This window comes from Lates calcarifer, linkage group LG13 (genome assembly GCF_001640805.2).
Source record: "Lates calcarifer isolate ASB-BC8 linkage group LG13, TLL_Latcal_v3, whole genome shotgun sequence".
Lineage (NCBI taxonomy): Eukaryota > Metazoa > Chordata > Actinopteri > Centropomidae > Lates > Lates calcarifer.
In genome coordinates this window covers 19,665,491-19,687,217 of record NC_066845.1, presented here as the reverse complement: position 1 = coordinate 19,687,217, position 21,727 = coordinate 19,665,491, and the positions used below count along the sequence as shown (strand labels likewise).

The 21,727-nt window shown below is 40.3% G+C and overlaps 4 protein-coding genes across 6 annotated transcripts; 3 read left to right on the top strand and 1 right to left on the bottom strand.

Annotated features, from left to right (window-relative positions):
* Positions 1–93: 93 nt before the first annotated feature.
* adora2aa (adenosine A2a receptor a) lies at positions 94–8,946 on the top strand. Its single transcript, XM_018669386.2, has 3 exons — positions 94–497; positions 4,316–5,036; positions 6,690–8,946. The coding sequence occupies exons 2-3, from the start codon at positions 4,636–4,638 to the stop codon at positions 7,708–7,710; spliced, it is 1,422 nt and encodes a 473-aa protein (XP_018524902.1). The 5' UTR covers positions 94–497; positions 4,316–4,635; the 3' UTR covers positions 7,711–8,946.
* Positions 8,947–9,760: 814 nt separating this feature from the next.
* On the top strand, positions 9,761–11,943 carry LOC108878065 (uncharacterized protein C22orf15). 3 transcript variants are annotated; one of them, XM_018668362.2, is made up of 5 exons: positions 9,767–10,129; positions 10,365–10,463; positions 10,707–10,829; positions 11,176–11,250; positions 11,419–11,943. In XM_018668362.2, the coding sequence occupies exons 1-5, from the start codon at positions 10,105–10,107 to the stop codon at positions 11,556–11,558; spliced, it is 462 nt and encodes a 153-aa protein (XP_018523878.1). In that variant the 5' UTR covers positions 9,767–10,104; the 3' UTR covers positions 11,559–11,943. The 3 variants fall into 3 exon arrangements, with proteins under 3 accessions (XP_018523880.1, XP_018523878.1, XP_018523879.1); XM_018668363.2 differs by having other exon boundaries at positions 9,768–10,129; positions 10,365–10,451; XM_018668364.2 differs by lacking the exon at positions 11,176–11,250 and having other exon boundaries at positions 9,761–10,129.
* Positions 11,944–12,908: 965 nt separating this feature from the next.
* upb1 (ureidopropionase, beta) lies at positions 12,909–16,980 on the top strand. The gene is made up of 10 exons (XM_018669419.2): positions 12,909–13,235; positions 13,965–14,136; positions 14,311–14,398; positions 14,499–14,593; positions 14,671–14,829; positions 14,923–15,092; positions 15,505–15,586; positions 15,748–15,790; positions 16,263–16,417; positions 16,741–16,980. Exons 1-10 carry the CDS (start codon positions 13,132–13,134, stop codon positions 16,822–16,824), a joined length of 1,152 nt encoding a protein of 383 aa, XP_018524935.1. The 5' UTR covers positions 12,909–13,131; the 3' UTR covers positions 16,825–16,980.
* A 1,126-nt stretch (positions 16,981–18,106) lies between these two features.
* On the bottom strand, positions 18,107–21,649 carry gucd1 (guanylyl cyclase domain containing 1). The gene is made up of 6 exons (XM_018669420.2): positions 21,288–21,649; positions 21,052–21,136; positions 20,668–20,833; positions 20,479–20,570; positions 20,135–20,376; positions 18,107–19,391 (listed from the first exon to the last, which is right to left on the bottom strand). The coding sequence occupies exons 1-6, from the start codon at positions 21,292–21,294 to the stop codon at positions 19,300–19,302; spliced, it is 684 nt and encodes a 227-aa protein (XP_018524936.1). The 5' UTR covers positions 21,295–21,649; the 3' UTR covers positions 18,107–19,299.
* Between the last annotated feature and the right edge of the window lie 78 nt (positions 21,650–21,727).

The window sequence follows — 21,727 nt, the reverse complement described above, 5'->3', positions numbered from 1 at the left end:
CCAAGTGAAATGAGTGTCGTCGCCGGTCTCATATGTGCACACAGCGGGACCCGCCCCTGAAGAGGAAACTGAGGCGCAATCAGCCCGAATGTGTTGTATGATGTGTCAGTGTGAGTGTGAGTGTGAGTGTGAGAGACAGGAACAGAGCAGGTCTTTATCTGAAGTCAATCACTTTGGAAGCCCTGTCATTTCTTCTAAAACGAGCAGGAGACATTGATCAGAGTTGCTCATTGTGGTTTTATCCTCTGGACTGAAACAGCACGTTAAAGTGAACGGAGGCTGTTCGTTTCACCAGCGTTCAACCGGTTAATTGACGGAGTTTAACACTTGTCACTCTGCGGGAAGTGATAGCGATAATTTGCATATTTAGTTTTTTTTTTTTTTTTTATGTCGAGCGAGCTTTTATCACTTCATCCTGCAAACTGCTATCGGATATTAGAATTTCATTAGTCACATTTGTCGGAAATACACATTTTCTCCGCACATCAAGAAAAAAGGTGAGTGATTTTAATAAAAACTTTGTTACTCCATAAACTCAATAAAACCACCGTTTAATGTCAGAATTTCTCATGCCTTTTCAGTTTGGTCAGGCTTAATGCATGCGATCTCAACTTATTCAGCTGAGCTTGTATATTATGCCTGTGCATGTGCATGTAGCAGAACAATGTGAGCTGCGCGTGAAGCTTCTGAAAGCTTGCGGTTAAAGTGAGAGGAACGCAGCTAAGTGATGTCTGGTACAAGCTGTCCTACATTGGGTGTTAGGTTTCCTCACCTGAGATAACAAAACCAAACAGGACTTAACCTGAAGAAGGTTTACTGCACTCAGAGTCCTCACAGCCTTCCTCAGGCACATTATGAGCCCATAAACTCCCTGTCCTGCTGTGGTATGTTTGGCTCTAATATTCCTTCACTGTAGTGTCAGAATTGCTAGTCTTGACTTAAGGCACATGGGCCCAGCGTCCAGCATCTTATGACATGGTCAGACCAGGTCTTTACGAAGGCGTGAGGCAAAAGTCACTGTTGGGCACTGAACACTCCCCTAATAAATGAGATAATAAAGCTGTGAATACTGGATTTTGATAAAGAGTGCCAACAACAATGCTGCAATAATTATAAATATTTTATAATGAACTTAATAATAATAACAATAATAATAATAATAATGATAATAATAATAATAATAATGATCAAGGCAATCTCTCTCTCTCTCAAAAAAAAAAAAATGCAATCAATAAACATCTGAAAAATCTGTTGACTCATGACAAACCTGGGGCTTTTCATCTGGTATCAAAGCCTCACTTCATCATCAGCTGCATGTTCACGTTCAAGCTTACATCTACACAGAAACCTTGGTAAGGTCTGAGTCACTTCCAAAGTTGATCAGTTGATCAGTTGTTCAAGAGGGCAAAATTTAACACCATCTCACATCTTAACATTTGAAAAATGCATTTTTAGAAAGTCCCACATTGTAGGAAAAAATGCATGCACACTGAGAAAAATACCAGAAGTTCTGCTGATGGGAAAAAAAGAGGCACAGTAGAAACAGTGACAGAACGAGGAAACGTGACAAAAAAGTCAAATTTTCAGTCATAGGATTAAATTCAGCACAACTTTTATGACACAACATTTTAATGAAAATTTGCGTCTGCTTTTCCAAAGTATGTATGATATCAAAGCATAATTGTCTCATGGCAGGTCCTGCATTGTCATCTGTCTTGTCTGCTCAGCAATGCTGTGGATCCTGTGTCAGAATGTAACTAAATCACCACCAACAGGGAGCCACTGAGCGTCTGCAGCTCACATCTAGTGTGTTAATCTGACCACTGGTCCAAGTAGAACTGTAAAGACAGAGTCAAGTGGATCATGTCTTATAGAGTTACTTGGTGTGGAGTGTTCTTCTGTCTTGGTGTCTTGGTTCTGTCAGTGCTTAGTTCATGGACACAGCATGAAGACAATCAGCCTGATCACTCTGCCAGCAGCCATGTTGTCAGTCATGAGCATACATCAGCACTATACAGCGACAGTGTCCGTTATCAGGAAGCTGACGGTTTTATGTTTGTTCCCCTTGTGCTTCCTCTGCATGGCAGCAGGAGTTCAATAAAGTGATTTGTTTTCTTGGTGTGGTCTGGCTCTAAATTCACTTAAAATTTAATATTTGTATTAATATTATTAATATTTTAATCCATAATTCACTTACTGATCATACAAAACATCTCAATCATGTATCTGAATACAGGAAAAAATACATTTCTGACCAAAGTCCATGCCCTGAAGCAGATCATGTGAACCAGAACCTGTTCTTAAGAAAGACCTCCCTTTCTTCTGTTACTATTAATTCTTGGAGTTCCTCTGATGTGTTTCATTATTCCATCTCAGGATAGCTTGTTATTGTAGGATGCGTTGCAAGCATGGGAGAATCATTGCTGTAGTTTTCAGAGATTCATTATTTCCTCTACTGTCTCCTGGGATTTTTGTTTTGGACACACCACTGTTACATAAAACATTATAATACACTGCAATATAACACCAAACTCCACTGACATCAGGACAAATAAATACCCGGGGCTCAGAGGAAAGAGACCAACGAAAACTTTATTTGTAAGTCAAATAGAATGAACCAAAAAAAAAAAATCACTGATAACTATCATCCTTGAAATAACAAGTCTTTGGTATTAATAAAAAGGTCTCATCCGACCCAAAGGGGAAAAGCCTGACTGGGAGAGCAAAGACCTCTGCGTTCCAGCGCAGCTGTTATCTCCTAAAACTCTGTATAACCTCGAGAAACGTTCCCTCTGAGGGAATTCAGCGCCACAAAAAACAGCAGACTTCTGTTTGTTAAACCTTTTATGGCCAATGGCATACAAATATCAGGGAATCTAAATACCACGTAATGCACTGATTGAGAAAAGACCAGGAGCCATTACAAAAGTGGCCAACAGAGGAGTAAAAAGTTCTTCTCTATGACTGAATAAAAGACATATTTATCGAGTGACATTTAGCCTACTGATCATTAAACAAGCTCTAGCTGCCAATAGTGAGCTAAAACTACTGTAACATACTCCTTCAGATGACATATTGTCCATCATGAAGGTGAGTGCTCTCCTCTGTCACTGTAAGGCAGCCATCACAGATTATTCTGAGCAGCCTTGAATTCAAGAGTATAAGTAAAAAGTAAAAAAATACAGCTAGAGTTACAGCTTTTACTCTTAAACTTGCAATAGTTAATTTTTTAGCCACTTGAGGACAGTGAAAACAAGCTGTACATAACACTGACATCACCCTTTAAATCGATAGGGCTAACTTGCTTGCAAACAGTAGCTAATTTACATATCTAGCAGATATGGAGCAACATTAGCATTCATTTGGAGGTTATGTTTCTGACCACCTGGAAGTCAAACATTAATTTTCGTTCAGTTTAGTTCTGTTCTCCACCAACTCCTGAGGGAAGTTTCTGACTCTGACGCTGCTAAATGCTCACCAGCTAGTCACTAATGGGAGGTTTGGGATATAACCAATGTTTCCTGAGGGAGGATATTGAGGTACAGCACAGTCCCTTGAGGACTGACGTGCAGTCATTCCTGGAAAGAGTCTGTAAAGTGCAGTTTAGACTGAGGAGAAGAGACTATGCAGGGTCCTCTGCAGGGTTATAGGCAGTAACTCTGGCCCTGACAAGCATTTTGAGAACTGTCCTTCAGGTTGATCTGATGACATGCTGTACTGAGTGCACAAAGGGAAGTTTGCGGTCTTTTTGTTGTCTAGTGCTGAGGAAATAGTGTAGTGTTTTTAGATTATATTTGCTGGAAAATGATAACCTCATTTTCTACTAAGAGCTGTGAGAGTGAACCAAAACCACCAAGTTTTAGGCCATACAATCAAAACAGTTAGCTGAAAGACACGGCAATGCCTAGTAGATTCTGTTTGTCAATATAGGCAACTCTGTTCACATTACACATAGTCATCTTCATTAAGCAATCATACTTTATCCATGTGTCATAGGGCCAGTCAGCATTCTCAGTGACAGCCACAGGTCTGTGGGACACCAGATCAGGCGACATCAAGAGTTACAGTTCTGTCAGGAGCTTTAGAGCAAACTGACACGTCTGCTACATGCTACTCAACTCTTACCACTAACTCTGCGTTAGTGTGTAATTTTGTATCTTGCATCTTGTCTTGTTTGTTTAATGGTTTTGCTTATGTTTTAATTTTGATCTGCTGAGAGACTGCTTATGAAAGCGTGTGTCTGTTGAAACTCACTTCCTTTATTCTTAGAACATTTCCTTTTTTCACTTCTGCACCTCTTCATCTCCATCTCCAGTGACAGAATTTTCCAGTGATCTGCATTATTGGCATCATCTCAGCCCCTTGAGAAGTTCATGTGAAAACAACACTGAGGGGAAGGACCTGAAGAGAGAAGACAGCAGCGCAGCCTTTTTTTTACCAGGAGAGAATGGAGGCGACTGTGTCCTGTGTCTGGACCTAGGAGGAATGATAGATTATTCTGCAGTTGAATAAACCTCTTCATCAGCTGTTTGAGCTGAGCAGGTGTGAAGGAGCTGCTACAGCTGCTTGGATTATCTGGTGGATGTTTCTGGTGGAGGTGAGGAGGCTGAGCTCAGCAGCTGCTAGGCTGCAGCTATGGTCATTGAGGTTTCCTCCCTCCTCATCAGTGACCTTGCCGTTTGTCTCACCATGCCGGACGACTCCGTCACCTCCATCGCCTCCGTCAGCTACATCATCTTGGAATTGCTGATTGCTGTCTTCTCCGTGCTGGGCAATGTGCTGGTCTGCTGGGCCGTGTGCCTCAACAGCAACCTGCAGAGCATCACCAACTTCTTCGTGGTGTCACTGGCTGTGGCTGACATCGCCGTGGGCGTCCTGGCCATTCCATTCGCCATCGTCATCAGCACGGGCTTCTGCTCCAACTTCTATGGCTGCCTGTTCATCGCCTGCTTCGTGCTGGTTCTCACACAGAGCTCCATCTTTAGCCTGCTGGCCATCGCAATAGACCGTTACATCGCAATCAAGATACCACTCAGGTCAGTGATGCAGAGGATACTTCTTTGGGGACTGTGTAGTAGTTAATTGTCAGTTAGAGAGCAACAGAGAAAAGTTTGGTTCCACATTCTGATAAGAGACCATTTAGAAAGGGTTTATAAGTGGTAACTAATGTTTTTAATGTTTGATAAAGCATTTATTAATGCTTTACTGATCAGTTATAAACTGTTAATAGTAAGAACTACTTTTGGGTTCCCAGGTTGTGAAAAGTCCCTCATTCACTTGAACCAATATCTAATTATTATCATTGCATTTATCTCTGTATTATTATCAAAGAGAAAGGTTTAAAACCATCAAGAGAGAGATTATTCACAGCCTGGCAACCTGAAAGTTGCCCTGAATAGTTTAATTAATAAGTAATCCATTTATTAAAGGTGCTATATGTACGTTTTGGCTAATGTTATGTAGCCAATGTTGGCATTAACATCTTTTTTACTTACCAGTCTAAAGGAAACATTGATACTTTAGCATCAAACTTTATTTCTTTACTCACCAAGAGCTGTCTCCTGTGATTGAAAGCAACGGCAATGTCATATTAGAAAATTGCACCAAAAGCTCTTTATCTGGGAAGAAAAAGATATGTTTCAGGAAACAAAAAGAACATAAAGTGCATTCATATTCTTAAACAAGAAGAAAGCATTTGAAATGTGCCGTAACTTTCCTCTTCTTTCTTTTCTCATTTCTGTCTAATGTGTTTCTCAGTCCCAGACAGTGAAGGTCTCACAATATAACTTCAGATTTCATATGTGTCTGTGAGTAAAGATGTGACATTGGTACTGGAAAGTTTTGGCTGTATAAGTATGTCCAGAAACAGTGTCTCCCGTGAGACCATGTCCCCCCATAGCAATCAAATGATTATTGCTCTGATTGCTTACACAGACTGTGTAAACCTCTTGTGCAACCCACGTAATCTTACTTTATAACTTTACTGTAAAAACACTGTGCTTGTCAGACTGTTTATGTTGAATGTCAGCTTAGATTTAGTTCTCAAATTTGCTATGGTTGGTATGTGTGCAGCCATTAGACCGATCCTTTAATGATGTGCTGACCACCAGTGATGCTGTGGCTCAAGCTGTGACCTCATCATACTAAAAAATTCAACCTCAGAGCCGCATCAAGCTCAGTCTTCCTGTTTTCATGACTTAAGCGGCCTGTTTTCACAGTCTCCTCCTCCTGCTGAAGATACGTGAGGGTTTGTGTGCGTTGTTTTTTGCATCCCTGATGGGGGGGTTGTTTTTGCAGCATTAACCTTTGCACTTTAACATTTTAAGAATGTAATAGAAACAAGCCAAATAGCTCAGCTGCGCTCCCACACTGTGCTACAGGCCTACTCAAAATAGACTCCTTTGAGGAGTCTTGAAAGACTTTGTTTGTTTATCCTTTCTCTTTTAGTTCCGGTATGAGCAGTGCTTCAGTGAAGCAATCGAAAGGGCAAATTATAAGTCAAGGGGAACCCTGCACTGCATACATACTGCACTGCATACATACTGTAATTTATTCAGTGTACATTTTTGTTTGCTTTCTTATAACAGCTACAGATAATTTTAGTGGGGGTTTTCCTTTGGGACCTCTCAGAGAGTTTTGAGCTGACACACGCAGCTGATGCTTGACGTTTGTATCGTCTCCCTCCCCAGGTACAACAGTTTGGTGACAGGCCAGAGGGCTCGAGGCATCATTGCCATCTGCTGGGTTTTATCCATCATCATCGGTTTGACTCCAATGATGGGCTGGCACAATGTGCCCAAGGCCAGCAACAGCACCTGCCCGCCTGGCCTGATGAAGTGCCTGTTTGAGAAGGTGGTGGTCATGGAGTATATGGTCTACTTCAACTTTTTTGCCTGCGTACTGATTCCTCTGCTGCTGATGCTGGCCATCTACCTGTGTATCTTCATGGCAGCTCGTCGCCAGCTCAAGCTGATCGAGGTGAAAGCGGTTCATGGGGAGAAGTCGCGCTCCACACTGCAGAAAGAGGTCCAGGCAGCCAAGTCTCTGGCCATCATCGTCGGACTGTTTGCAATCTGCTGGCTGCCATTGCACATCATCAACTGCTTCACCCTCTTCTGTCCTCAGTGTGCTCGTCCTCCTCCCTGGATCATGTATGTGGCCATTATCCTCTCTCATGCCAACTCTGTGGTCAACCCCTTCATCTATGCCTACCGAATCCGGGAGTTCCGACAAACCTTCCGTAAGATTATCCGGCGCCATGTCCTGGGCCGGCAGGAGCTGTTTGAGAGCGGCAGCAGTAATCGCAACTCCACTCACAACAGCATCACAGACTCCATCAGGCTCAAGGCAAATGGCCTCAGCTTTCAATTTTCCACTGAGCACAGCAGCAGCAGTAACTGTGAAAGTTCCTACCACTGCCCTACTCACATCTCTCCTATAGGGGGAGGACTGGTGGCAGTATCCCACCCCCCTCTGTCAGTCGTCATCTCTCACTGTCCTAAGATGGGGCAGTGTTCTTTGCAGGCTCTCAGACAAACTCAAATCCCAGTGGGTCATCATGCACGGTGTGGGGAGCAGCAGCATGACTGTAGCAGACCAGTAGTCGTGGAGGAAAAGGACAAAGAGAACCTCGGCTCTGCCCAGGTCACATCGCTGTTAAATAAGGAGGAGAGGAAGAGCTACTTAAGTGAGATGACAAAGGTGTCCTGACACTGGAGGGATCTTTAACTAATAATCAGGAGTCTCACAGTGAACGTCAGCTCAGCAGTGACTGTCAAAAGATTGGGATACATCCCAGTCTGCAGTGGAAATAATAGACAATGTCATTGAGATAACTTGATCATCCCTCCCCCATAAAACTCTCTTTACAATCTAAACACAGTGACTTTTTAAAACCAGACTAAGAGTCTCAAAGCACTGCTAGTGGCTCAGAGAGGTTGTGCTGCTTCAAAACATCTGCTTCATAATGACCCAAAGTGGTTTAAATCAGCTTGAGCCACTGGTGCTTCAGTCTTTAAGGTGCAGGCACTTCACACATCAAGAAATAGTACAAGAAGAAATAGTAGAGTTCAATAATAGAGTTCATTAATGCACTTTGACCAGTGGAATTGTGGGACCTACCAAAGCCTCTCCTAACACATTAAGAATGGAAAAAGCAGTGATTGTTGCCTTTTCAGGATGTCCCTCTTTGTCTAGCTGCAGGTTGAAAGAATACTCCATAGAGTCACTTCTGATCTGAAAGGGCTGAAGACAAGGACTAATTAAATTATTGAAACTTTTTTTTAATTATTATTTTCAGGGATGTGGATATAAACACCCTGTGTCTGATGTGTTTTAGAGGATTGTTTCTTAAGCACTAATTCATCATCACTTTACGCCATTTTTAGCTTTACTTCATCCTGACGCCCTGTGAGGTGCACAGACAGCGCCACCATTATTAATGATTTTTCACCTTCAGCCTCGTCCTTTCTTTTACATTGTAATTTAAGCATTTACAAGCGTTCCCAACAGAAATGAATGGGTTCTGATTTTCAGCCCTGTGCTGTCTCTAAAAATGCAAGGATGAGACTTTCACCAGTGATGGATCTGTTCATGTTGGGTTGATAGAAATGTAAAGTTTCACATTTTTAAAATCACAAACCTCAAAGCTGGTAATGTAATGCTGAAGTGTAACCTTGTATTTTTGTTTGTTCAATGTGACAATGTGACTTGATTGTGTGCTTATTTAAGTTAAATTCATGTTGACATAGTTTGAAGAATGATGGGAAATAATTTGATAAGGATTGTAAATGATTTCATTTTAGATTTCAGTCAAACTCATGGAAGATTTTTCTGTGTTTATTTTTCCTGATGAATTTATCCTCAGTTCAGTGCAGCTATCACCATCTGTGTTCTCACGAGGAGGTTGTCCTGTCTTTAAATAAATGGTTTCATGTTTTCAGTGTACTTACTGTATCTGCATTCAACAATGGCTATAAAATGTTCCCAGTCATTATTCAGTAGCTGTAGGAACAGCTCCAGGCTTCCCACTGGTTTCTCACCAGGTAGAGTCATGTTTCATATCAGATCTGGAAGTCTGCAGAATTGAGTCACGGGTCTGGTTTGTTCATTCTGGGAAATGGTTAGTTAAGCAGTCAGACTATCTTTGGAGTTCTTTATTTTCCCAGCTTTTATTGCAGTTCCCTTGTGAGTTCATGTTACAGGGCTCAGAGCCTACTTCTTTTTGAAAGCTTCCCCTGGGGTCCTAATGCTTTTTTAAAGATTCACCACACAGACCTCCCGAGTCCCCGTGCTCTGCTGCTGTCCTGTGTGGCAACATCTTGTCCCCTCAGCTGGGTAATATGAAGGCTATGATTCAAAATGTTATGCTATCGCAGCTCTATAGGAGATCTAGTCAGAAAACTCAATTGTCAATGCAAAAGAACCATAAGTGGCTTCTTATCTGTTCGTTAGAAATCATTTTGTTTAGAGCTGCTCTAATAAATATTTTTTTATGAATGAAATATTTTTGACATTTTGAGAAATAAGTTGCTTTCTTTCCTATAGTTACAGAGTTATAAACTTGGACTGCATCCCTTAGCTTCAGAATCAAGATTAAAAGAATAAAAGAATAAAACTCTCTGTCATAAGTATCACAGTAAGCAGGGTCAGGCCATTCAACTTATTAGTTCCAACCCGTGGCGGGAAACAATAAAACCTCTTTTTTTAGTCAGTTGTGACATCACTGTCCAACACGTAGCTATACAGTCCAGAGTGCCAGTCGGTCTGTGTGTAGAGACTCCATGGATACAGACAACAGCAGTCCCTTGTCCTCTCATTTAAAAGACTTTAACTTTGAAAAGGAGAAGAAGAAGAGTAGGATGCTGTGTGTGTGTGTGTGTGTGTACCATCTCTACATTATGCAGGCCAGTTCATACAGCCTCTCCCTCAAAGCCAAGCCTTTGACACAAGGTGTGGACCACAACACTGATTTAACAGCCTCTTTTGTTGCACTTTGTGCCTGCTCCAAGCCTGTTACTCCCTGGGCTCTTTGGAATAAACAGTTGCTTTAAACGAGTGGTAGTGGCAGAACCAGAGGAGCTAAACTGCAGCCAGGACCAGAAAATGTTTGTGACTATTCTGTTTGGAGGTTAGTAAAATTCTTGGGTATATGTATTTCTCTCTTCTTTTCAAGTAGAAAAAAAAAGATTCAATCAATGTAGCCATTAATTTTAAGTAGGAGTAAACCTAGCATTTGAAGTTTGTTTATTATTAGAGTATACATGCCCAAGTAGAGGGAGAATAAACACTTGTACGATGAAATAATTAAAGTGTAAATATTAATGTGAAGTGAAAAGTATGTAATACTTTAAATGTCTTGACAGACAGCAGGATGGAAATGTTCAATCTCAACTGTAAGCTGATACACTTCATTCATCATATAAAGAAGAGGTGCGGTCTGGACTTTAAAGGTGAAATTTTGAGTCATTTCCACTGGGAATGGGGGGGTTACATGTGCCTGTCACTTTCCAAAATCCTGTTTTTGCCCCCTCACTAGTTTAATAGTTTAAGGTGGATTCATTTTTAAAATTTCTTTTAAAAAGTCTCTGTGAACCTTGTTCTCTTACTGACCAGCTACAATTGTCCAAACAAACAGGTGAAAATGTTCATAATCACTCCTTTTGATTGATTATGTAAGAAAGAGTAAAAACCATATTTTTTTGTAGAGTGTGTGGACCTGATGGACAGCAGCGGCTCAGTGATGAACTTAGAGGTGAAACAGCACAGTGTGGATCTGGCCAGCAGCGTGCTGGAGGAGAGACAGTGCTATGTCCTCCTACGAGTCTGCCGTAAGTCTGTCTGCTCAATCCATCAGCAGGACTACACATGAATGAATGCTTAGAGAAATAAAACATTTTCAAAACCTCATTTAATTATCCATCTGTGGCCTGAATAGTTTGATTCCTCCTGTCTTTACAGCTTTGAAAGGAGAATGTAAAAGTATAATTATTCAATATATAAATAAATATATGATATAATAAAAGTTTTCTAAAGTAGATTTTGACTTTGGTAAACATAAAAATTGTAACTTTTCAGTAACAAAAAGTTTATTCCAGTTTGTTTTGTGGGAGCAAACAGTTAGCTTGCTCCTCTATTTTGTTAAATATTAAAGTTCATGTCTTTACTTCCCTTCAGGCGATGATGATACTGGAGGTCAGAGATATGTGTCTCTCCTAAACAACTACAGCCAGAGTCATCCTGAGTTAACAGGTAGGTACAACCCTCACAACAGAGGAAAAAACCTCCTGACTGAGCTGTGCTGACTGACCAGCAGGATTTAAATGGCTCTCTGAGGCCTCCTGTTGGTCAAACCAAAAATCTTCACACAAAATATACTGTACATGTAGTTATGATAGTTTGTCAACTCCTCTGATGTAGAGCTGCTGAAGAAACTGTCAAACCCCAACAAGGAGCGAGACAGAAAGACAAGAGGAGGACGGACACAGAGGAGCAGCCCTGCCAAACAAACCAGGAGCAAAGACATCTCTGCAAATAACACAACCCACCACATTAAGTAGTTTCTTTTAGAGTCATGACTTTTACGTCTGATTTCTTTAGACACATCTCTGTAAAAAACCTGAGACAAACCTGATGTATTTACACATAAACACAGTGTATATCCTGTATTTATCTGTTTAAGTCATCAGAAACAGGAATGTGGCAAATGTATATTTTCTATTGTAGTGATCAGTGCAACCAACTTGGTTGTAAGAGGTAGTCTTCTACCGTCTTTAATGGAATGAATGTGTGAATACTATGAAAAAATGACATGACATTTAGTTTATTCTCACAAAGGCATTTGTTTTATTATTGTTCTGATCTCACAGTTGCAAAAAATGGTTTTATCTAATTTCCCTGAGGGAGTCATCCCAAAGGGATCAATAAAGTCAAGTCTAAGTCTAAGTCTTGAAACAGCTACATTCAGACTTCTGTAGAGGTCTGTACAAACAAAGTATTTTTATAATATCCACTTTTACATAATTCATAGTTTTACATAACATCCAACTTAAATAAGCACAAGTAAACACATTTGGAATATGACTACTGGTGTGAACGAAGACAAAAAATGCTGGAAGCAACAGCTGCAGAGTTTGTGACCTGTGACCACTGTTTGTTTCAGTCTACATAGCAAGTTAGAAAACTCACTGCCTTTGAGTATGAGCAGGTTTGTTTCAGGACTTAGCATGTGAGCCTTAGCATGCAGACTCTGTGGAGGAACCTGCTCCAGTGAGTACAGAGTAGACTCTAGACATAAGACTCCAGCAACGCTGCAGACCCAAATCTTACCGTGGACCTGACAGAAGAAACGCTTCAGTGCATCTTGGCTTTGACTCTACACGTCTCTGAAACTCTTGTGGAGGGATGGAACAACATTCATCTGTCAAACATGTGGGTCCAAAACCTCCCATAGGTGTTTAGTTGAGTTGAGATCTGGTGACTGTGAAGGTCATAGCATATGATCCACATCATTTTCATATTCATCACACCATTCACTGACCCCTTGTTTCCTATGGATGTTGGCATTGTCATCTTGTTTCTCCATTGATTTATAAGGTTCTTCCTTTCCATGAAAAAGAGTGGTAAATATATATTTATTAGCTTATAATGTTGAAAAATGAATTCTGTAAAATTTTAATCTGTTACATTTACAGTTATCTGACTATGAATATGATTTAAAAACAATATTTTCCTGCAGAAGTAAAAAGTAGCACAAAGATGGAATTTAATGCAGAAGACTAACTAAATCTAAATCACACTTATTGAAAATTCTATTCTTATTGGGTAAATTTCCTAGAGTAAGTGAGCAGCTTCCACCTCAGAGCTGCGTGTTGTTTTGCGGTGACACTGAGGTTACGGCTCCAACATGTTTCAGTCTCATATTAACACAGACAGACAGGGAGTCAGACAGACAGACAAGGGAGGATACTGTCCAACTTCCGCGAGCAGCAACTAGAGAGTGGAGTGTCCTCAAACAAAAATCAACGTCAGGAAAACACTGAGGATTATATAACGGTAATAGATAAAGCGTGCAGCAGAGAGTGGAGTGTGCTGCCGCTGCTGTGAAGCTGCAGTCCTGAGGAAACTGCAGAAATGTCCGCGTGTGAGTTTGAGTCGCTGGAGGACTGTCTGGAGACACACCTGCCTCAGGCTGAACTCACTGAGGTAAAACGCATCTTATTCGGGAAAGAAACCAAGTGAGTATTTGTTTAACTGTAGTGAACCAGACATTTAAAACATAAATTGTCATGTACCTTTTCTTTTACTGCAGCATTTGCTCTGAGTAAATTATTATTCTGTTGTGGCTCTGAGTGGACTTTAGTCTTTCTTGTCAGTGCAACACACACAACCTTTCACCTGTCCAAATAAAGGATTACTCAATGAAAAATTCAAAATGTTAGTGCACACAGTTTGTGTGTGCATGTAGACCTCACAGTTGTGTATTTATGATTAAGAATCTATGTCCAGACTGAAACTAGAGAGGTGTATTAATCCAGACTTATATTTATCTGTCACATGTTCAGTTATACACAAGGGAGAAAATGCACTGAGGAAGAGGGAAAACACAAACTGACAATTATTTTCATTAGACATTAATTTGCTGATTATTTTCTCCAGTAATTGATAAAATAATGAAATATATAATGGCTAATAAATGCTAATTGCTAAACTCAAAGATATTTAGTTTTAATATGACAAAGAAAAGTGACAAATCCTCATATTTAACTAATCTGTCATTTTTGTCTTGATGATTAAACCGACTAATTGATTATCAATATACTGTAGAAGGTGATTGATTTCCTTTCCACCAAGGAGTCAAAGGCTTTGCTTACTTCTTACTACTAACTTAAAGCCAAGGCCTGAGAGACACTGATGAAAATGTTTTAACACTGTGATCAGTTATTACCTGGAACCTGCTCTTGCAGGAAGTTGGAGCTCCCGGCGTGTGCTGTGGAAGCTGCCTCCGAACATGACTTTGAGCTGAAAGGTTACAGGTTTGAAGCTGCGCAGGAACAACTGAGGCCGCCCCGGAGGATCCGGGTGGGACTCATACAGCACCGTATTGTTCTGCCTACTGATGCCCCCATCCTGGACCAGGTCAGGACTCAGACTCATATTACTAACCAGATCAACACATGTTCAGAGAGACCTGTTGTGGTATGGTAGCTGTGGGGTAGAGACAGACGGGATGCTGTGACACATTAGATAGAGCTGATGTGAAAGTCAATGTGAAAGTGACTTTTGTAAATCCCCTGGATGTTCCTGTCACAGATCAATGCCATGCACAGTCGGGTTGGTGAAATGGTGGAGGTAGCAGCCATGTGCGGTGTAAACATTGTCTGCTTTCAGGAGACCTGGAGTGAGTACTGTAATGAATCACAATTACAGCTGTAAAATGATATGTTCATCTACTGTAAATAAAATGTTCAACAGACTGACTTGATTCTTTCTCCTCACAGCCATGCCCTTTGCGTTCTGCACCCGTGAAAAAGAACCATGGACACAGTTTGCAGAGTCTGCTGAAGAAGGAAACACCACACGCTTCTGCCAAGAGGTGAGATTACACAGGTCTGCCACAGATATGCTTCACTGCAGAGCGCCAGTCTAAAAACACTGTAATTCTGTTATTAGCTGGCCAAAAAATACAACATGGTAGTTGTTTCCCCAATTCTGGAGCGAGAAGAGCTTCACGACACTCTGTGGAACACAGCGGTGGTGATCTCCAACTCTGGAAATGTGCTGGGAAAGAGCAGGAAGAACCATATTCCCAGGATTGGAGACTTTAATGAGGTTAGTGGGCAATCTCCCTCAAACTATATGATCTACAGCAGCTGTGTAGAGTTAGGCAAACTGCTGTGTTCACCATATTTTCTTCACACTCAGTCTACTTATTATATGGAGGGAGACACAGGCCACACAGTGTTCCAAACACAGTTTGGGAAGATAGCTGTGAATATCTGCTACGGGCGCCATCACCCTCTCAACTGGTTCATGTACAGTATGAATGGAGCCGAGATCATCTTCAACCCCTCAGCTACTGTTGGAGCCCTCAGGTAAGATTAAGTGTTATTTATTAAGGGTCCAGGGGCAAAAATATTAACCTCATTGATTATTTGATTAAACATAAATTAATTTGGGAATATCCAACATGTACGCACAATTTCAGGAACCTTGCTTAAGCATGGTCTGGGTAATTAAGCAGGCTCTACCTACCTTAAGGCCCTATCATGACAGTTGCTTATATGCTTTGGCAGTGCATATTCCCATATTCCCAAATTTGAGATGAATCACATTACCGTAACCTAATTTCCGCACAGAGGACCTGGGGCTTTGATTGGCACTCATGGGTCCACAGCCCTGGGGGCAATGGTATCATTACCTATTGAAGTTGTTATGTATTTAAGTTGCTGTTATATTTAATTATATTATATATACATCAGCAATAATGTTGTTTCTTTTCCACAGTGAGCCCATGTGGCCTATAGAGGCCAGGAATGCAGCCATAGCTAACCACTGTTTTACCTGTGCAATCAACCGTGTTGGGACGGTAAGTCCACTGTAACTATGTGTTTGTGTTTGTAACTATACACATACTGTAAGTATACACATGTTGTAGATCCTGTGATGTCTCTGATTAATTTACAGCATATGAAGTCATGTAAAAAAAATATGTTTTTCATTCTTGTTATGTCCTTTTGTTTCATCCAGGAAAAATTCAAAAATGAATTCACATCTGGTGATGGGAAAAAAGGTATGAGATTTATTGCCTTAAATTCAGAGATATATTTTCATTTCATTTAAACTATGATTGAAACTGGTACGGTATACTATAATATATTAAAGGGTATGTAATTACATTAATAAATTTATTTTTTTAAAATAACCTGCATGTTACTCAACAATGAAACATGTAATGCCATGGCCACGTGAGATATTTAAACAGTTAAGTGCAGCTAACTGGTTGTTTAAATCAGAATGTGTCTACTTGGCAAAATAAGAAATAAATAAATGAAATAATACTGATAAGTCAGACATAAATCAGTAAATAAATATGTAAATTTGTGATGAATTGAAGTGGAAAATGACAGCCTACAGATACTATTTCATTTACTGATTTGTTTACTCATTTTTTCCCAGTCAGCCAGTTTTGGTTCTGTATATAGTGACCATCAGGGTGTATTTTTAGGAGTACCAGTTTAATACTGCTCTCCTGACTTTTGCAGCTCACCATGACTTTGGACACTTCTATGGATCCAGTTACGTGGCTGCTCCTGACGGCAGCCGTACCCCGGGTCTCTCTAGAACCCGGGACGGACTGCTGGTGGTAGAAATGGATCTCAACCTGAACAGACAAATCAGTGACAAATGGAGTTTTAAGGTAAATACAGCAAATTTCAACGCAAAACTAACCTCAGCTCATTTATCGTTCAGTCATTTCAGTCAGTGAAGTTTAAGAAATAAAATGTACAGTATTCCTCTCTGAACTGTAGTGAAGTGGAAGTAGAAAACTATCCTCAAGCAAAGCACAAGCACCTCAGAACTGTGCTTATGTACAGTACTGGAGTAAATGCACCTGTTCACTTTCCACCACTGCTAACAAAGCAATATATTCATAGATTGGACATATGACCCTCTTAATACTGCTGTGATAAACACAGACAACTAATCATATCTGCCTGTTCTCTGTACCTTCCTTTGCAGATGACTGGGAGGTATGCTGAGTACGCAGAGGAACTTAGCAAGGCTGTTAAACAAGACTTTAAACCCAACATAGTGAAGGAGTAGAAGACATTCCACAAATTTCCTGCACATTTATTATTACCTATTTCAGTATGAAACACACTGACACTGACTCACTGACATTTAGTGTTTATCATTCTGTCACACTGATTCATTTTTGTCACCGTTTCATCTCATAAAATTAAAATTCTTGGTTCGTCATTTGATGATAACTGAGTTTACTTGATTTCACTGTTGACAATTTGTCAAACCTGAATTTTTCAATTTTGTGCATCCATTCCTTCATCCATTATCTATACTGCTAATCCATAAGGGTCGTGGGGGGGTGGAGCCTATCCCAGCTGACAGTGGGCATGAGGTGAGGTACACCCTGGACAGATCACCAGTCCATCGAGGGGCCAGTTTTGTGTAGCCAGCGTAAACTTTATCTGAAGTTGTTGTCAGAGCTGTAAGTCCATAAAGGGAGACAATGTAAATTTTGCAGAACAGTGGCTATTGAAGATAACACCTGACAGTTATGGGATAATTCTAAATACTACATTTATTGTTACAGTAGTCCTAATGTTAGTTACACAGCCATGTTTGCTACCCACTAAAAGCCACTGGTCATACTAGACCAAGTCAGGCTGTAGCAGCAAAACCATTCAGTAGACTGAATTGGTCATGGTGGTCATGGTGACCTCACAAAACACATTTATGGTGTAATTGAAGGATTCACACACTAATTAACTGCAACTGGACTGATTGGCAGAGGCATAGAATGCAAGGTAATTTTAGTTTTGTCTTTAAAATACTAAGTACAGACTCAGTGACAGTTATTTGGAAGATGAATTCTCTGACTTTTCAAGGTGAATCCCACACATGAATGAATTTCAAAGATTGGAGTCATCCTTTCTTTTCCTTAGGAGGCACCAACAGAAAACCGTTAGACAATCACTTATTTAATTGACCATATTTAGGACAGTGTGGACATTACTGGACCGTCCAGTTAGCTTTCTTGCAAGCGTTTGGGTGGGAGAAAAAAACCTCACATTTGTTGTTTTTAGTTAAGTGACCTCACACAATTCCTCACATTACAAATTTACTTTGGGATACTATGAGCAAGAGATCGAGAAAAAGTTTGGTTATCAGACCAATGAAAACACACCATTAAATTATGACAGTTTGATAGAGAAACTGACAAGGATTTGTGCAGGAGATTTTAGGTTTTCTTTTCATAATTTGAAAATGCTTAACGAAAGATACAGTACATACTTAAGCCTCAAAGAATAACAGCACTGTTGTTTGAGATAGCCAGGTAAACAAAACAAAGAACTAACATGGAGCATGTGTTCAAATTCTTTAATCATAACATATAATAAATGCAGCTCTATGTTTAATAAAAAATAAAGTCTGCGGTTTAAAATGTGCTGGGTGTTCTTACCAAACAGAACCACCAGGAAAAACTACTTTTCAGAGACTCAGAAAAGCAGTTTCACCATAAAACCTTTAATTTAAATAACACATAATTATGTCTGGTATGAAAAGTGTAGTGCAAAAATGTATACATAATACCAAAATTAAAAAAAAACTGAGTGACAATACCTAGTCTTCACTGTTTTCAACAGATACCATGATTGAGTCAAAATTACACCTTTTCCCCACATGATCAAAAAAACAATGCAGCCACCTAACAAGCATGTTACCTGTTTTTTTCCCCCAGTGAAGTAAATGAAACTAGCGAGTTCATGTTCCATTGCGTCCATACACTATCCATGTTCTTCTGCAGGCAGATTGGGTTCCATATACAGTCTATGGAATATTGCATTGAACTAGTTTTGTCATTTGATGCACACGTCACACATTAGAGCATTAATTACCTGAGACTCTCAAAACACAACCACTATAACTCCTGTATTCCCTGTTGATAGAATCATCTGAATAAAAAGTGACCAAGAGGTGCGTGAGGAGGATTCTTAAAAAGGCAAGTGGAGGTGAGGATGGTGGCAGCAGATGATCCTCTTCAGACTTCACCACTGAACAGAGGAAATGCATTTTCTATATGAAACATTATCGTCATCAGCCCTGAATTATATGAACACTATTTCCTGGTAATTCCTATTCTTGGTCGTGATTCCCACAAGTCTGATATCCACTGCTCACGGTCTGAAATTTCACAAGATTCTATCTATGAGCAACCACAGGCATTAAAATTCAACAAATATACAATAAAATTCATTTGAACTATCTGCTCATGTCAAAAAGGAAATTTAAAAAATACATTTCAACTTAGATTTTGAACCTTCCAGCTGTTCATCTATCACAGGTCAAGTAGTATTGACTGTATAAGAGGGAATAAGAGCAGTGATTCTGCAGCAAATGTTATTCTTGTGAGCAGTCGGGCTTATTAGCACCAGAGAGGACAGCCCTGGGGATCTGCAATGGCTGACAGGGGCTCAGGACTGGAGACCTGCGGCAGCATGATGTCAATATAATGATGAGCTGAGGAAGAGTGAAATCCAAATCCATCACCACTGTCCATCAACTCTCCTTAAAGATGAACAGGATATCCTCATCTGTCCCATAGCTCCGCCGAGCCTCCTCAAAGTTACTGACGCTGGTGCAGCACACCCCTAAATAAAAAAAAAAACACACACACAAACACACACCTGTTCATTCCAAACTGAGGACATTACTTGTTACTACCTGTCACAGGGTTATAATAATTAAAGAATCAGTCGATGGTTTTTCTCGCATTTGCAGCCATGCTACTGCAGCTCTGTGAATGGCAAACTACTGAATGGATTGCCATGATACAGATATGTTCCCTCTGAGATTAATAATAAGATAATAACTTTGGTGATTGCTTATCTTTTCCTCTGGAGCAGTCAAATTTTCCATTATTCCAAAAACAGTGGTATTTAAAGCACCAATTAAGCAACAGCCTACAGTTTACACCTAACAAATCTAAATTGCTGACTAAATCATTAATTTGAAATTTCTGACATAAAATGACCATATTACACTTTAATCTAGGGCTACAATTATTATTTTCAGAGCCCAAGAGTGGCAACTTCATATTTTTTTGTCTGCTGAATGGTTCAAAAGCCAAATTGTTATGTAATGTACAAATATGTACACATTTGGGAAAGTGGGAGTTGCAAATGTTTGACATATGGCCTACCAATCAATTATCAAATTTATTAGCAAATAATTGTCTGTCTATCACCTAATCTGTTTAAATACTAAGAAGGGCTACAGGTATTAGGGCAAGTCCGTCAGTTTTCCCTGTAGCTCAATGATACTATAATTGTTTTTTTTCTTCCAAATACAGTGCCACATTCAGCTTGTGCTTTGGACGTATGAGATTACTCACTGTCAGAATATGCAGGGTTGTTGTAGAAAATGCAGCCTGTGGTCCTGTTGAAACCGCACACTACCACAAAGTGACCCTGGTACTCGGGCTTCCTGCAGAAACACTTCTGACCCACGGGCAGGAAGCAACAGTATTTGACTGGTGAGGAGCACAGCTCACATGTCAAGACGACAGCATTGACCAACACTATGGCAACGTGGCCCTGCTCCAGATGAGACTGGATTTCCTGAACGGTTACTGAACTACAGAGAGATAACCACAGATACATTACACGTTAGGTTTACTCTGTGTAAATTGAAAGCAGAGGGCTCGTTCAAACGAACAATAATTAACAGAAAACTCACCATTTCCTCACCACCACACCTTTGCTCTCTGCTGTAAGGAAGAGTTCATTCACTCTGTCTTCTTCTGTATCAAAATGCTTCTTATAAAATGACTGCAAAACATAACAAGAGACAACAAAAACCCTATCACACACACATGCATCAATGTTAGGTTTGGACAGTGCTGATAGCGTAAACTCAGTTAAATACCTGATTCCTGAACCCCTTATCAACGCCCAGAGTCTGTGTGCAAAAGCAGTGTTTGATTCCTAGATGGCACATGAGGTAGGCCAGGTCAATAGTCCACACACTCTCTGTCAGCTTCAGGTCCCAGCATGCTCTCTGAAACTCCTCATCGCAGACTGGGTGGAGGTACCTGCAAGATTGGACAGTCAGAGACAGTGAATCCCTATGGGTTTAATATGGTGCACCCATGTTACACTAGTAACACTCACAACTACATGTTAGTAACGTAGTAAGTAAAATTTCAATACAATTTATGTGGTGAAGAATAGTTATTACGAATAGGTTTAGCCGAGTACATAATGTTGACATTTATGATTTTAGAGGTTAGCTACTTTACTGTGCACTTACTTCAGGACCATTCTGGAGCAGGCTAACCCACAGTCCCAGTGGTACAGCTGCCGAATGACAGGTACATCCAACAGGATGGCATCCTCTAAGAAAACCCATGGTGGTTATTATGACTCTTTAAAAACTCCTTAAACATTACTATAAGTGTAAACGGAAGCTACCACAAAAAAGCAATAATATGTTAGCTCAATTTGTATCAATTAGTTGAGATGTTAACATCAGATCGAGTCACTCACCTGTCATTGTGGTGTATTCTTTCTTAGACAAGCGGTCAACTAACTAACTCCAGACACACCGCTCAGTCCTGTTTACAGCATTTAAAGCGGGGTTGGGTTTCCTCATCGATGCTAACTAATGGAAACAAGCTGCCCAGCAGCAAGTTTAGCTGTTAGGCTAACAGTATTAACTAGCCTATTTTCTGGCTCGCTGCTTATACAGCGAGCCTAGCTCCTCGATGTGTACCACTGCTAGACATACAACAATTAGTTAACTTAACAAGTAAGGGATAAAGAAGAAAAACACTCAGTTTTAGCAAGTTTTTATGACGGTCCCTCCATCTAAAGGGTTCTACTGCCTCACTCTGTTGTCTGTTAGCATTCTGGGAAGCCTCAATCCTGTGTTCGGTTGTTAGCTAAAGTTATGCTGCCCCCGTGCGGCATGGGGGAGTCAATCTTTA